The 14,869-nt window shown below is 45.2% G+C and overlaps 1 protein-coding gene across 2 annotated transcripts; it reads left to right on the top strand.

The window, feature by feature from the left end:
• The first annotated feature begins 2,318 nt into the window (after nt 1–2,318).
• LOC128144192 (guanylin-like) lies at nt 2,319–14,405 on the top strand. 2 transcript variants are annotated; one of them, XM_052792668.1, is made up of 4 exons: nt 2,319–2,412; nt 9,375–9,424; nt 12,442–12,631; nt 13,548–14,405. In XM_052792668.1, exons 1-4 carry the CDS (start codon nt 2,322–2,324, stop codon nt 13,613–13,615), a joined length of 399 nt encoding a protein of 132 aa, XP_052648628.1. In that variant the 5' UTR covers nt 2,319–2,321; the 3' UTR covers nt 13,616–14,405. The 2 variants fall into 2 exon arrangements, with proteins under 2 accessions (XP_052648628.1, XP_052648629.1); XM_052792669.1 differs by lacking the exon at nt 2,319–2,412 and having other exon boundaries at nt 9,209–9,424.
• Nucleotides 14,406–14,869: the final 464 nt, after the last annotated feature.

Here is a 14,869-nt window from a genome sequence, read left to right as displayed (position 1 = left end):
TGATGGTGGACCTGACATCCAGAACACACTACTATGGGCCAGAGATCAGTGTTGGTCTTGCTGTCAGGGAAGCAGAGCTCTGTGACATTCACATGCCCCTTCCCGGGGAGTGCCAGTGGGGCCATGCCGGGGGTCTGTCCTGGGTGCGGGGAAGCGTCATGGGGCAGCAGGCGGGCATCCTTCCCTGCAGGCTCTGCGAGTGCAAGGGTTATGCTGGCAGTTAGTGAGAGCTGCAGGGAAGCTTCCCTTGCGCCCCAGATCAGCTGGGCTCTGGGAGCATCCCTGATGGATGCTCAGACTCCAAAGGAGGCTGAGGAAGAGACATCAGCAGGACCCAGAGCCCTATGGCGCATGGAGACGCATACCCTGTGCCCAGGAAGGATCGTTAGGCCCTGAAGGAGGCTAAGGAAGAGATGTTGGAGTGACCTGAAGCCCTGCAGTGCTTGAGCTTGAGCTTGACAGGAGCTCCAGGAATGCAGGGTGTGCCGCCATACCCAGCAGACCCCCAGCCTAGAGCTTGAGTGTTGTGATGTGGAAGATGTGGAAGGGACAGGTCTCCTCTGATCCCACAGAGCTGCGGAGGGAGAAGGAGAAAACTGAGGGGTCAAGGAGGAGCCCACATCTCCCCTCACTGTGTGCTTCAAAGGCTTCCCCACTGCACTGACGCAATAGAACACAGAAAGGCCTCCTCCATGCTGCTAGGGCTCCCACGCAAAAGTGGCCAGGACTTTTGGTTTGGGCAGCCCTTACCTTCCCCGGCAGCCCCTTCACAGCTTTACAAGCACATGGGCTCTGCACTGCATCCTGCACCCAACCTTCACCCTCCTCCTGACCCTCACCCTAGCCAGACCCAGGTCCAAAGTATATCCCACCAGGTAGGGCTCCCATGAAAAAGTAGCCAGGACTGAAAGGTTTGGGCAGCCCTCACCTTCACTTGGCAATGCCTTCACACCCCATGAGGACTGGGGCTTGGCACTTGCTCTACCACCTAACCCTCACCCACATCCTTACCTAACCCTAGCCAGAGCCCAGGTCCAACATGGGCACCCACCAGCTATGGCTCCCACACAGAAGCAGTCAGGACTGAAACATTTGGGCAGCCCTCACCTTCCTTTGGCACTGCTAAGGCTGTCTACTGTGTATGTGGGTTATAGATGAAGGCTGGTTCTTCTGGGTGTTCCTGTGCAAAAGACTACTTTGAAAATAGCCATTTTTCAGTCACAGGACTAGGATATCCTTTAGCATCTGATTTCCTTGCAGGCATTAGTGAGGGAATGGCTTCGCCACAAAGGGTCTTACTTCCTCTGGAGAAGATTTGCATGGCCTGGCAACAGACACAATGTTGGAGCGGGCCTATACAACATGCTTCCTCAATGCCGTCCTGCAGTGCTGGATGTGCACACTCCTGCTGGCCAACTACCTGCTCTCTCATGAGCACAGCCAGTCCTATGAATCCTTTCCACATGTTCTTTTAAATCTGTTGGGCAGCTCTGAGGGATGAGAAACCAGCAGTGACTCTGGGAAGACAGCTCTTAATTTTCCTCTTTTTCCTGTAGAAGCTGGCTTTGAAAATTGCCTTAATAAACAGGCTCAGCATAGCATAGGGAGCCTGTGGTGTTTGATTTCATGCACCATGGCCAAACTTGCAGGGAAGATAATTTCTTGTTTCCTGTGAATGCTGAAGTGCTTTTGAAAGTAATGCCTTTAATGAGTATTTGGCATTTGGATTTCCTGCTGCTGGAAAGACAATTAAATTGGAGGATGTGGGCATCAGAGATTCTCAGAGTTGCTTCCCAGCTAGTTTCCATAATGCCCTAAGCAACCCCTAGAAAGCCAAGTGAGGTAGCCGTATATGAACTCGATCAGAAATTTCTGTGGGATTGATTGTATTAAAACCTAGAATTGTGTGGAGAAGAAAGTTATTCCTTGTTTTTGAAACCCTTGAGTTGGTGTTCTATGGCTTTGAATCAAATTCTTGGATGGAATAAGCCTGGAAGCCACTTGCCCTATCGCTAAGCGTTCATTCTGACAAGGGCACCTGGGTGCTTTCTCATCTGGTACATTGTTCAGTTTTGATACAGACTGTCTGTTTTACTATGGACATTCTGGATATACTTCTTCTACGCAATGTTGTGCAGTGCCACAGGGTTGTTGGGCTATTGGCACCTGAGGAGAAGAGGATGGTGAGTGGAGAGTGGAGATTGTACCTGTAACTTCAAGGTGTTTTTTTTCTTGGAGGTTGCCCATAGCTGTGTATGTTTTACTTGACTGAGAGACTTGCTTGCTTCCTTCCCTCTTCAGGCTTGGAGCAAGGCTTCTGCATGATGTGTACAATGGAAATGTACCTTGAGGAGGTCCTATCCCACTCCAGCAGTGCCATCAAACCTACAGCTGTCATCAGTGAGCTTCCATGTAAGTAATTTCAGCTGGTTTTATTTTGGGGCATTTTTGATTTCCTGAAAAGGAAAACTCTTTGAAGAGCTACCTCTCTGCCTTCCAGAGAAGCACAAGGTGGAGGAATGAGCTATGGCCACCTGGTCAGCACAGAAAGCACTGTGGCAGCTAAACCCAGTGAAAGCCCTGCTACAGGTTGGCCAGGACTTGTCCTAGCAGAGCAAGCCTGAGCAGCTCCAGCTTGGAGGCCTTGCAAACTCAGTGCACAGCCTGTGGCCTGCTACTAGCAATGGCATTGCCGTACTGCAGGAGGGTTATGGGCCTCAAGGGTTGGGGTGTGGGGGGCGCCCTCCTGGGGGTACTGTGGCCTCTGGTGCAGTGGAGTGGGGACCAGAGGTCGGGTGAGACTGAGCTCCAGGAAGGAGCAGAGGCTTCATCATGGAGTTACTCCTTGTTTTTCTTTTTTGGTCAAGGGCTGAAAAGGGGCTGACAGGTTCTGCTTTTGTTTATGGTGAATTTTTATTTCAGTGGCTCCCATAGTTACATGCTGCACCTGATCTGCTGCAAATCCTGCAAAGGAGCAAACTACTACATAAAAAGTGTATCTGTGTTTAAGAGATACATTTAAACTGTGGGAAACTTCATGATGATTTTTTTAATACTATACACTATGAGAAAATTAACATTAAAATTAGAAGACATTTTCAGTCACTAAGGCAGCAACATCAGCTTAGGAAGTCAGATGTTTGCCCCAGCCAGCCATGACCCTCCAGTGCTACACTGCGTACGTGGCTTCATCCCTCCGTTTTTAGCCACTTCCTGTGAAGTGGGACTAATAAAGCCGATTCACAGTGTCAGTTTTTTATGAAGCAACCTCTTTATGCTAAAGAGAACTGAACATTATTGATCTGCTCCGGGTAGGGATTAGAACCATTAATTTTTTTCCAGGGCTCATCTTGCATAATTTTGCAGGCTTAGGCAATAAGACTTCTTTAGGCAATGATGCTTGACATAGCAGCCCAAACCAAGCTCTCTACGGCCACATGAGACTCCCCAGATCTCCTGCCTGGATTTCTGGGGCCTTTTGAGAAGGCTGTGAGCATCCCACAGGTCTGTGTCTTATCTGCCAGACTTAGGGGGACACATGGGGTACCCTGAAACCTCGAAAGGTATGTGTGGGCAAATAAATCCATACCTCATATCTGTACTCCTGGAGCGACTGTCAAAATAGGACAGTGATCTTCTCTGAAGCCTGTCCTGTAAAGAATACATAATAATCCAGGGCACACCAGGAAGGGTTCAAGAATACCCTTTAGAAAGTTAATAAGAAATTAAGTGGATAATTATTTTTTAGTCTTGTAGAGAAATTCTCAAAGGGAGAAGTGAGCCTAGGTGTAAGCTCCTGTCTCTGAAAAGTATTGTACCATGAAGTGAGGCCAGGGCCTCATTCAGTGCTACTGCTGAAATGTAATTCCACAGCAGAGCCTGCTGTGCACCATAAAAACTCGGGATAAACTCATGTTGCACTGGCTCCGTGCATTTGGTTTGTAGCATCTCTTCAGGCAGGTGGCTTGTTGTAGTTCATCCCTTCCTAAATAGGTATTTGTCATGACAAACAGCTTCTGCCTGTTTCCCCACACACAGGTTTTGTATCCAAGTATACTGACAGGCGCAGGCAAATTTCCTGCTGTCAGGGACTGCTGGTGGCTCCACATCCACATGAGCCCAGGGGGCATCTGCAGCTCTTGAGATTCCGCTGCCAGAAATGATGTCTAGGGTGACAGAGAGGAACTGGACCAGCATCCAAATGCTTGCCACAGGAAACACCAGGGCTGCTTGTATTAACATGTACCTGCTACTCACTGTCTTAGTTTCAAGAAGCTTCAAGTCTCAGTTTCAAGCAGACTGGGGTTCTATGTGGTTAAATAGGTTTTGTGGCCTTTTCTGTGGAGTGAACAGGACCTTGAAGTGACCCCAGCCTGGCCAGGAAACCTGCTCACCTGAGGACATTTTCAATGATCTGCAAAAGGGGAGCAAGTCTGTGCAGAGGGGCAGAGCTGGGGTCTCCTTGGGAGCAGAGGCACATGGTGGGTGCTTCGTCACCTCCTCTGATCACCAACAGAGATGTTAAAAAGGACAGGCCCCAGGACAGGCCCTGGGAGACCTAGGCCACCAGCCTCCGGGCAGATAGGACCCATTAACCACCACGTCTGAGCCCGACACCCAACCAGGTATTGACCTCTCTACCTGTCTGCGCACCGAGACCACCACCTCGCAGCTGGGACAAACTGGAACAGGCTGCCAAGGGAGGTTGTGGAGTCTCCATCTTTGGAGATACTCAGATGCCATCTGGACGTGGTCCTGGGAAACCAGCTCTGGGTGGCTCTGCTCGAGTTGGGGGCTTGGACAGGATGACCTCCAGAGATCCCTTCTGACCTCAAGCAGTCTGTGAATCTGTGCACGTCCCCTTCAGTCCCATCCACAGCTTCCAGGTCTCCTGCCTTCTCCTCTGTGGAAGTTCAGAGTCCCTTTTTTCTCTCCAGACATGCTTAGATCTCCTCCACTCCCTCCTGGAGGTGCTGGGATAGCCTCTACTCCCTCCCAGGATGCTCACATGCCTTCCATTTCCTATGGCCACAGCACAGATCTCCTGTCTTTCCCTCCCAGCACGCTCACCCCTTCTCTGTTTCCATTGCCCGCTGCACAGCTCTCCTCCACTGCCCTCTGGCTCCAATCCTGTATCCCCTGTACCCCTGCAGGCATGTGCTGAGCTTCTCTTTCCCCTCTGGGCAAGCCAAAGCAGCCTTGATTCTTACCCCTGGGTGCTCAGATGCCCTCCGTCCACCTTGCTGGGCACCGCCTTCCCCTCCTCTCCCTTCTTGCATGCTTGTGTCTCCTCCTCTCCGAGCTGCTCTGCTCCCACTTTAGGCAAGACTGGGCTGAGCTGTGTGTGCCCATTCACTCTGAGGGGTGCTGGGGATGGATGGCACCATGCATGCAGGTTGCTTTTGAACAAGGATGAGCCAGTGCACAGGATCTTTAACAGCCCATCCTTTCCAAAGACCTGCCAATGAATGTCCTGCCAGGTTGGGGACTGAAGCTGGGAGCAGCCCTTTGGTGTCTTTATTTGGCATCTCAGGGAGGATTACAGCATTGCCAGGATGTCCTTGTGCTTTTCATTGGGGTCTCAGAGCTCCATATTCTTCACAAAGCTGAAGGAGAAACCAAAAGGTGTTCAACTGGACGTAGAGAGAGAAGGGCAGAGAACTCCTGTGCACCAGGTCTGGTCTTGGAGGCTTTCTGCAGTCTCTGAGACACCCCCTGCCCTGCAAGCCCAGACCCACCAGCTGGGGACTGAGACCTGGGAGACGAGAGGCCAAACCCCAGAGGAACCCACCCCTGTCCCTGTCTGACCCTGTTCTGCCTGTGGACATCTCCCTGGGGCTGGAAGGCAGGTCTGACTCAGGGGCACGGCCTCAGGACCCCGCTGCTCTTCTGCCACCCAGCTGTCAGGAACAGACAGTCCTTCCCAGGTGCTGCTGCCTGGGCAAGGGAGGAATGTGCTGCTGCAGAAGGAGTGCCCAGGCTGGAGAAATGGGTTGCCAGAAGTCTTGTCCTCTTCAACGAAAGGAAATGCAAAGTCCTGCTCCTGGTGAGGAATAGCCCCATACAGCAGTAGAAGCTGGGGGTTGACCAGTAGCTTTACAGCAACTTGGTCTTGGTGGGCTCAAGTTGAACATGAGCCACCAACACGCCCTTGTGGCAGGGAAGGCCAAGGGCTGCATTAGGAAGAGCTTGGCCAGGATGTTGTGGGAGGTGATCCCTCGCCTCTATCAGCACTGGTGAGGCCGCGTCTGGAGTGCTGTGTCCATTTTGGGGGTCTCCAGTAAAAACAAAGATGCAGACACACTGTTTGTCTTTTCAGCATACTTAAAGATTCACCTGGTATCAAAAACCTTCTTGTAGCTCTTTCTCTTCAGCTCTCACCCTTCTCATGGATAAACTCAGGGTGGCTACAGATTGAGCACAAAAAGCATTTAGAGGCTTAGTTCCGGATTTGTGCTGGCTGTAGACCTTTTAATTCAAAGGCACAGCCTCAAAAAAGTCATTCCTGGAGGTGACTAAATGTGTTAGGTGCCTCTCTATTTCTTAAAGATCCTATCTGCTTAGATAGGTGCTCCCATCATCCCTGGCCATGCCTGGGGGAATGCCACTTCAGAGCCCTCTTAAGACGCCACTGAAGGCATTTGACAACTATTCTGAGCAAAGACCCCATTTCCTCTAAAGCATAAGTGATTACCATTAATTAGAAATGCAATACCAAACAGGGGAGACACATGATCTGAGTTTTGACAGGGAGTCCTTTTTTTCCAGGTACTTGGAAAAATTTTGGGGTTTCAAAACTTACAGGTGGACTGGATGAATCCAGGCAGCAAAGTGCAACAGTGCCTCTCAAGGGTTTAACTTGACTGGTATGTTAATATTGCCTAAACAAGACAGAAATGAGGGGTGTGAAGTAATGGATCAAAACTGGTATCAGAGCTTCACGTAACTCTTACATAAAGTAGTAAAAAAAAGTATGAGCTAACCATAATTCTCTCTGAAGGTTTTTAAAAGAAGGTGGAGGAGAGAGTGTGTACCTTTCTACTGTCAGAAATGCAGTTGGATCAGAAGCACTGGGATTTTCCACTATGGCATGCCATCACCATGTCAGGCATGACACTGATGAAAAGTGGTAGTCCATGCTCTGACAGGTGTCCTGACCCAGTAGTTTTGGGAACCAAGTATGTAATGGGAGGTAGGGTTTCAATCGCCTTTTTCATGCCTCTCAGTATACCTTTTTATTCCTTACATTTAATTGCTTTCTTACCCTTGGCTTCACCTAATTGGATTCTAGGCATGTCTTGTGACACCTCTGCAAAGTTTCTAGGAGAAGATTGTTGCTATACCCTCTGCTATTATACCCTTGAGCAATATTAGAGTAATTAAGGGCACAGGCATGAGTTTTTCTGGAGTTGCAAGTGTGTTGGCTGTTGGCCATGGCAGCACAGAAAGCAGAGAAAGCATAACAGCAGAGAAAGCAACCTCATTTTGTAGTAATAAAGATGCTTCAAGGGGTTCAGATTTCGTGGATGAGGTGTAGACTGGACTGGTGGAGAGTAGAGAAGCAAAGTCTATTGGTAAGCAGTCAGCACTGTCAGCTAAGGGGTAGCTTCGGCTTTGCTGAAATTTTTTGAGTATACTGAACCAGAGAAGTCCCATTCTCTCCCTACAAGCCCACTGCCTGGGAACTCCAGGCAGCTTTAGTTTCTGGAATTTTATACCAAGCAGCATGGTGGTTGTCACTGTAATCTTAGCAATAGATTGGAATACAGTAAGAATTACAGCCTTTGCCAGCATAAAACATTGCTGAGATTTGAGAAAGTTGCTTAGTGGCTGACTGTTGCCTTCCTCTGTTTTGCTGGTATCAGGAAGATTGTTTGGCATGATGTCTGTTGTTACTCCAAAGACACAATATGCCAGAAATCATTTACAGATTAAAGGACCTGAGCTTGATGGGCAGAACTGAGCTGAGTTAGGCATATTGATGCTTCTCCATCTATGTGACATTACCGTGTTTCTGGATAAGACTGAAAGTCACAGAGAAATAGATTTGATTCATGGCAGCCTTTACCCTTAATGACAATCCCCATGCCTTTTAATGTGTGCATTTTAATTAAGTGCTGCAAAAGGCATATCTGGTTGTATGCAGGCACAGCCTGTGTTTATCTGCCTCGGTCCATTGTTACCGTCTTAGTACCTGGAGACCCCAGAAGAGGGAACTGACTGGCCAGCAATCAGTGCAAGAGATCAATTTTTTTTCTATCTGTCTCCTTCCAAATCTCTTTCTTTCTCACAGCTCTGCAGGAAGTGGCCAGAAACCTGAGTACATTTGCCATATGGAGACTGAGTTTCAGATATTGTGTTAGATCAGTCTCCACCATATATTTATTGTAGGCTGGAATGTTTTGCCTGCCTGTGTCATGGTGTCCTGGTTTCAGCTGGGATAGAGTTAACTGTCTTCCTAGTAGCTGGTACAGTGCTATGTTTTGAGTTCAGTATGCGAAGAATGTGGATAACACTGATGTTTTCAGTTGTTGCTCAGTAGTGTTTAGACTAATGTCAAGGATTTTTCAGCTTCTCATGCCCAGCCAGTGAGAAAGCTGGAGGGGCACAAGAAGTTGGCACAGGACACAGCCAGGGCACCTGACCCAAACTGGCCAACGGTGTATTCCATACCATGTGACATCCCATCCAGTACAGAAACGGGGAAGTGGGGGGGCAGGGATTCGCCGCTCGGGGGATTGGCTGGGTGTCGGTCGGCGGGTGGTGAGCAATTGCACTGCGTATCATTTGTACATTCCAATCCTTTCATTATTACTGTTGTCATTTTATTAGTGTTATCATTATCATTATTAGTTTCTTCTTTTCTGTTCTATTAAACCGTTCTTATCTCAACCCACAGGTTTTGCTTCTTTTCTCGATTTTCTCCCCCATCCCACTGGGTGGGGGGGAGTGAGTGAGCGGCTGCGTGGTGTTTAGTTGCTGGCTGGGGTTAAACCACGACACATGGCCAGTTTCTCAATGTGGGAGGGACTCATAAACCCCAGGATCTACCTGGGCATGACTGGCCTACTCTGCTAATGAGTAGATAACTGATAGTACACTGAGGTTTATTATATGTCAATAAAGAGTTTAGATTAATGGATTACCTATAAGGTAATAAGGCTATAAAGGTGAAGTCTTTATAAAGCTCCAGCTTTGCACTGGGAGCATAGAGCTCTGACAGCTAGGCGGTCTGAGTGCTAAGAAGAAGAGAGAAAGTCTGAGAGACACAAAAGAAAGACAGAGAAAGACCAAAGCCAGAGAAAATAAAATATATTCAGGTTAGGAAAGGCTATACTTTGCAGACACTATGAAAGGCTTTCTTTCCTTTGCAGTCCTTGCAGTCCTTTTACTGGTGCACAGCTCTCAGGCAGTCTACGTTCAGGTGAGTTTTCTGCTCTTTAATTTGTTGGTATTACAAGTTCAACAAAGTACTGATATTATGTGAAGTGTGGCTGCAACAGGAATCTTGACCTAAACTAATAGACCTGAATGTTTGATTTGCTCTGGCTTGGTATCCAACTTCATCTCCCTATGGTTCAGTTTTTCTTTCTGTAAAATGCTTCAGTTATTACTAACATGCTGCTGCAGTTTAATTAACTTCACCAGCCATATCACTGCTCTGAAATCCCTTGCTGACTGAGGCATTGCATTTCCAGAGGGTTTTTTTGCACATAACCGCATGTGTTGTGAAGCTGGAAGAACAGGGGACACCTCTAACTTTATAGAATGATGTACAAAAAAGAAGTTGTCTTTTCTCACCTGCTTCTAAGCAGGAAGTTCTTTATGAAAATGCTCTACAAGCTTATGTGATGGAGCCTACACACATATCACATATAAAAAAAAAAGGTGAAAGAAATTCTTAGCTAGATCCAATGAAATAGTAATAGGCAGATAAGCTATTAGAGGAGGCTATACCAAATTTTCCAAAATACACAGCACCTATGACTGATATTACATGCAACATGGAAGCAGTTAAGAAGGTACTTCAGTGCTCTTGTCTGTACTTGAGAGTGTGTTGGATCTGTCTGCACTCATCCTTAGTAACAGTTTGGGATGTTTCAGTTTGATTGCAATGTAAATAACTTCCTCAGAGTACCAAGAGAACGAATATTTCTTAAACAATTATTGACTCTTTTTATATGTGTGCAGTAGGTTTCCAGGGATAAGGTACTATCTTTGTGCCTTGAAATATCCTCTTTTTCTCCTTTGGATGTCATAGATATTCAGAGATAGCAGGTTTAAGCTATTCCTTTCTTCCAAACCATTCTTTAACATTTAGAGCCTCCAGGGGAACAGATAGCTTCCTACTTAATAAAAAAAAAATCTCAGTTTTCCACTTTGAGGCATAAAAAATTAACTAAATGAGAATAGCTGTTTCTAGGTTGAGTAAAAGTGTAGAAAGTGCAGCTCTGGAGTTTTAGCTCCTCTTTGTAGTTTGAATTCTTATCTCATTAATCATTAAATCTGTATTTTCCTGAATATATGTGTGGTGTACTGTGCATGTGTGTTGCACTCCTTTCACTTGGACTACTTGAGGTCCCTAAAGTCTGACTAATTACTCAGTGCACAGAGATGGCTTATGCTCTTGTTCTCTGAAATTCTTCCTGACACTTCCCTTCCCTCTCCTGTAATATGCCCGAAGTTGTTAGTTTAACAAAATGTTCTGGAAAGCAGAAGTGAAGTTCATTTGACTTCATATCATGTTTTAAAAGACTGAGTGTCACTATCTCAACACTTTCCATCACAGATCTTGAATGAATATAATGGATATTGGAGGAAGATGGTTTACTAGGTGTGGAATAAAACCAGAAAAACTACAGAGATGGATTGTTCTGGCCTGCACTATTTGTGTGATAAAATCTCTTAGTTCAGCAACACAGTATGCACTTTCACCTTGGAAAGAAGATACTGCTCAGATTGAGCTCTCTCTAATACATCTTTCTCATCTGAGGTGGGAAGGTGTTGGGGTTTTTTTTGTTGTTCCTTTGTTGTTTTTTGTCACCAGAACATATACGTCTTGGGGTTCATTCCTACTTTCTGGTTTCTCTGAAATTGCACCTGTGGAAATCCATCCTTTTTTAGTTCTCTGTTTTATGCTTTTGAGGTCTGTGACCAACATCTGAATCCAGAACTGCATTTGTACAGGAAAAGTTAATTTTTCACAGGCAACCATGACTAATAACTTAAACCAAGTAAAATCACAAATTGATTGCAAGTAGAAGAGAGTTTGACTTTGTTAAGTAAATGTATGTCCAGAGTTTATCTGGTTGGGTTTTTTTAATTCTTTTACACCAAAATTCTGTGATTCTGTAAAAAAACCCCACAAACCAAAACCAACTCCCCCCCCGCCATGTCACACTATTCAACATTGGACTCATGAGACTATGAAACAAGCAGCAGTATTTGGTCTCATGCTGTATCAGAGTCACTTCACTTTATTTCTTTGAATGAGTAGGTGTTACTTGATCATCCTACTGACTACATGTTCGTCATTAAATGAGGTTAAAACACATGCTAAAGATCAATTTGAAAATGCTTATTTCTCTTCTAGGCCAGACTCTGGTTATCTGCAGACATACACAGACTTTATGCACCTAGCTTAATAATTGCAACATGTGCAATTTAAGTTTATGACCTCAACAGTGGGATTCACTCGAAACTGAGGGAATGGCCATTAACAGATGCACAGGTTCTAGCAATCTACAGCATGGAGTAATATTTCCCAGAATACTCTCCCTGCCTCCTGAAGCTTTTGGTATGAGCTTTGAGTCAGAAGTGTTATATTTATGCTGCAACTTGTGTTCCATTAATTGTGTGGACAAGTTTTAAGTTCATGGAAACTTGTCACAGTACCTTGGGGTGAGGCTTTTCAGCTGTTAACAATGTGTAATGTGAGGAATATCTCCTTTTGTGTGGTTAGAGCCTGCCACTTGACAGCCAACACTTGAGGTTCTCCACTGGTGTATTAGAAGAGTGAACAAAATAAATTCCCATTTACACGCATTCAACTCATGATTTTGTAAATCTCTACCACATATTGCCCCGTGATCTCTTTCTAGGCTGAAGATTCTCAGCCTGTATCTTTTGACCCCAGATTTTATGGGTCTCTCTCACGGGAGTGAAAATAGAGAAATGCAGTAATTCTGTCTCCGTCCACCGTGACACATAACAAAAGCCCTGACTAGCCAGCCAGATCTCACTGCTGCTCCAAAAGGTCTTCGCCTTGAAGAGCTGATCATTTTGCCTTCAATCAGCACCAATTTTATCTAGGCTTTGTTTTAACACTGTCTTTTCCCTGTAGTATAGTTTTGGGGAGAACTCGTGGTTGAAATGGAATGGAATGGATTTCCCTAAGGACTGACTTCCTAATGCCTTTTTTTTCTGGTTCTGTCTACATAGGATGGAGACTTGAAATTCTCCCTTGAGTCCGTGAAGAAGCTAAAGGAGCTTATGGATGAGAACAGACACATTAACCCTCGCATGGTGGTTTCAATGGCTAGCTATTCTCCATGTGATGAAAAAGATCTCCCTGAGGAGTTCCAATCTGTGTGCAAAAGAGAAGATGCATCTATGATTTTTGAGAGGCTGAGTATGTAGCTCATATTGCATAATTGCCATTTTTATCACACTTTTCAACCTTAAACATTCAAATAGCAGCAGGCAAAGAAGCATAATTACTGTTCTGTCACTTCTAAAGTAGCTGAGAGAGTCCACGCTGCCTTTCTACTACCCCTTCTACAAGGGTTGGACTGCACTAGCTGTGAGCCCCCTGTGAGAAAATTCCTGCTGTGTTGCGTTTAGCTGTAGCCTTTACAGATCAGGGTGCTGTAGCCATGAAAAAGCTTCCTCCAAGTAGTTGCACACCGACTTACATGCCTTAAAGTGAGAGTGCCCACGATCTCCTCTGGCTTACAGGAAAAGCAGGGTTATATCACTCAGTTCTAGCTAACTACAAGTTGTAAACAGGTCTAATTGCTCTCTCTAATCAGTGTAGAAGAAGGTGTTTTTCCAAGTAGCCTAAAAGAGGTGTGAGATGTAAATGAGGTCTTTGGCATGGTCTGTCTCCAAGACACACATAGTGATTAGTGAACTGTCTGCTACAGTGTCTACTTTTTTATTTTATTATGTTGCATAACCATTGTTATGCATAACCATTATGTTGCATTGTCCAACACAATGGACACTTTAGGAAGAAACACTACCAATATAATGAAAGTGTGATTATACAAGCCACATCCCCAGCATTCTTGCACAAGATGTCCTATTGTTCTCTTGCTCTCTCATGTTCCCATTGTTTCCCCAATGAATTCAGGTTTGATTTCATTCTTTAAGCCAGATTTTTGCAAGAACTAATTTTACTTATACCAGTAATAACTTCAGGAAACATTAAAATTTGTAAAACAGTAATGGAAAGGAGTCTCCAAATCCCTTGATGTTTGGTTCTGCTCTCCAAGCAATTCTCTTGCCATGTCATTGAAACCCTCTTTTTTCTCTCTAACAAACAGACCTGGCTGTCCGAGAAGCTGATTTGTGTGAAATCTGTGCCAATGCTGCCTGTGCTGGTTGCTTTTGAATAAAGATGAAACAATCCAAAGAAGATGTGTCAAGTCAGGAAGTTTGTGCATTCCTACTGCAAGATCACATACTTTCACAAATCAATATTTGGGCTCCATCTCCACCACAGTAAAACTGGAGCTGCTAGCTCATATAGACATGCCAGGGGTAGTCCTGAAGTAGTCAGATCAGATGCCACCAGCAGTGCAGTTAGGGCAACAAGGAGACTGTAAACCTCATCTGAGAGGTTTCAGTTCTGCATGAGTTGTGTCACACTGGAACGAAAATGTCCTGGGCACAGGTTCATTTTCCACTATTATGTCTGGATTGGAACATGATGGGTGAAACTGAGCAGTTTCCTGCAGTCTTTTTAATATCTAAATCTGCCTGTGATTTGGACTCCCCTACACATAACACCCCACAGCATTGGGTTATCTTTTCCAGCCCATGCTTTCCAGCGTGTTGGATAACTATCTCACTTCCTGTAGGTCTGCATGTGTCATGTGTATGTTTGTAACAGAACTGCAGCAGGTAACTTGGGCACAAGTTCCTGGTGTTTAGCAACACTTTCATAACCAGAAATTTCTCAGCCTGTTACTTGTACTAATTGTTGCCAATTTAGGGAATGGATGCAGAGGAGCACAGGAACACTTTCTACATAGTTGTATGGAAGCTCCCTTCTTTTGGCAGATTTTCATGTTCATTAAGCTCTATTTAGGAGAAAGGAAGTCCAAACTGCAATGCTGGAATCACTTTGAAATTAAAATATTGCCTTGTGTTTTTATTTATTGGTGGCAAGATTGTGAAGAAAGGATATATGAAATAAAAGCTAGTAATAATTTGAGATTTTGGTTTATGGTTTTGCTGGGTTTTGAGCTGAGTTCTTTTTGTGATAGTCTGCTTGCCTACTTGCTTTTCTCCTATATAAGGTCCTTCTTGTCTGGGTCTTCACTGGAATAAAAGATATCTTGTTAATATTGTCCTGAATTTAAAACAATTTGTGGTCCTTATATGGATCATAGTAATATAAGACTACATCATAGCTTTTAAATTATTCCCTTTTACTTTTAGCTGTTGAATTATTATTTCTATGTTGTTGTCCTGGTTTCAGCTGGGATAGAGTTAACCGTCTTTCTAGTAGCTGGTACAGTGCTATGTTTTGAGTTCAGTATGCGAAGAATGTGGATAACACTGATGTTTTCAGTTGTTGCTCAGTAGTGTTTAGACTAATGTCAAGGATTTTTCAGCTTCTCATGCCCAGCCAGCGAGAAAG

The sequence above is a fragment of the Harpia harpyja genome, chromosome 7 (assembly GCF_026419915.1).
Source record: "Harpia harpyja isolate bHarHar1 chromosome 7, bHarHar1 primary haplotype, whole genome shotgun sequence".
In the NCBI taxonomy this organism is placed as follows: domain Eukaryota; kingdom Metazoa; phylum Chordata; class Aves; order Accipitriformes; family Accipitridae; genus Harpia; species Harpia harpyja.
This window is presented reverse-complemented; position numbering and strand designations above follow the sequence as displayed.

Excerpts from the sequence above, each read along its gene's own strand:
- LOC128144192 (XM_052792668.1), top strand. The coding sequence starts at position 2,322 with ATGATGTGTACAATGGAAATGTACCTTGAGGAGGTCCTATCCCACTCC. Across the intron at positions 9,425-12,441 it reads CTCAGGCAGTCTACGTTCAG|GATGGAGACTTGAAATTCTC; the intron begins GTGAGTTTTCTG and ends CTGTCTACATAG. Across the intron at positions 12,632-13,547 it reads TATGATTTTTGAGAGGCTGA|ACCTGGCTGTCCGAGAAGCT; the intron begins GTATGTAGCTCA and ends TCTAACAAACAG.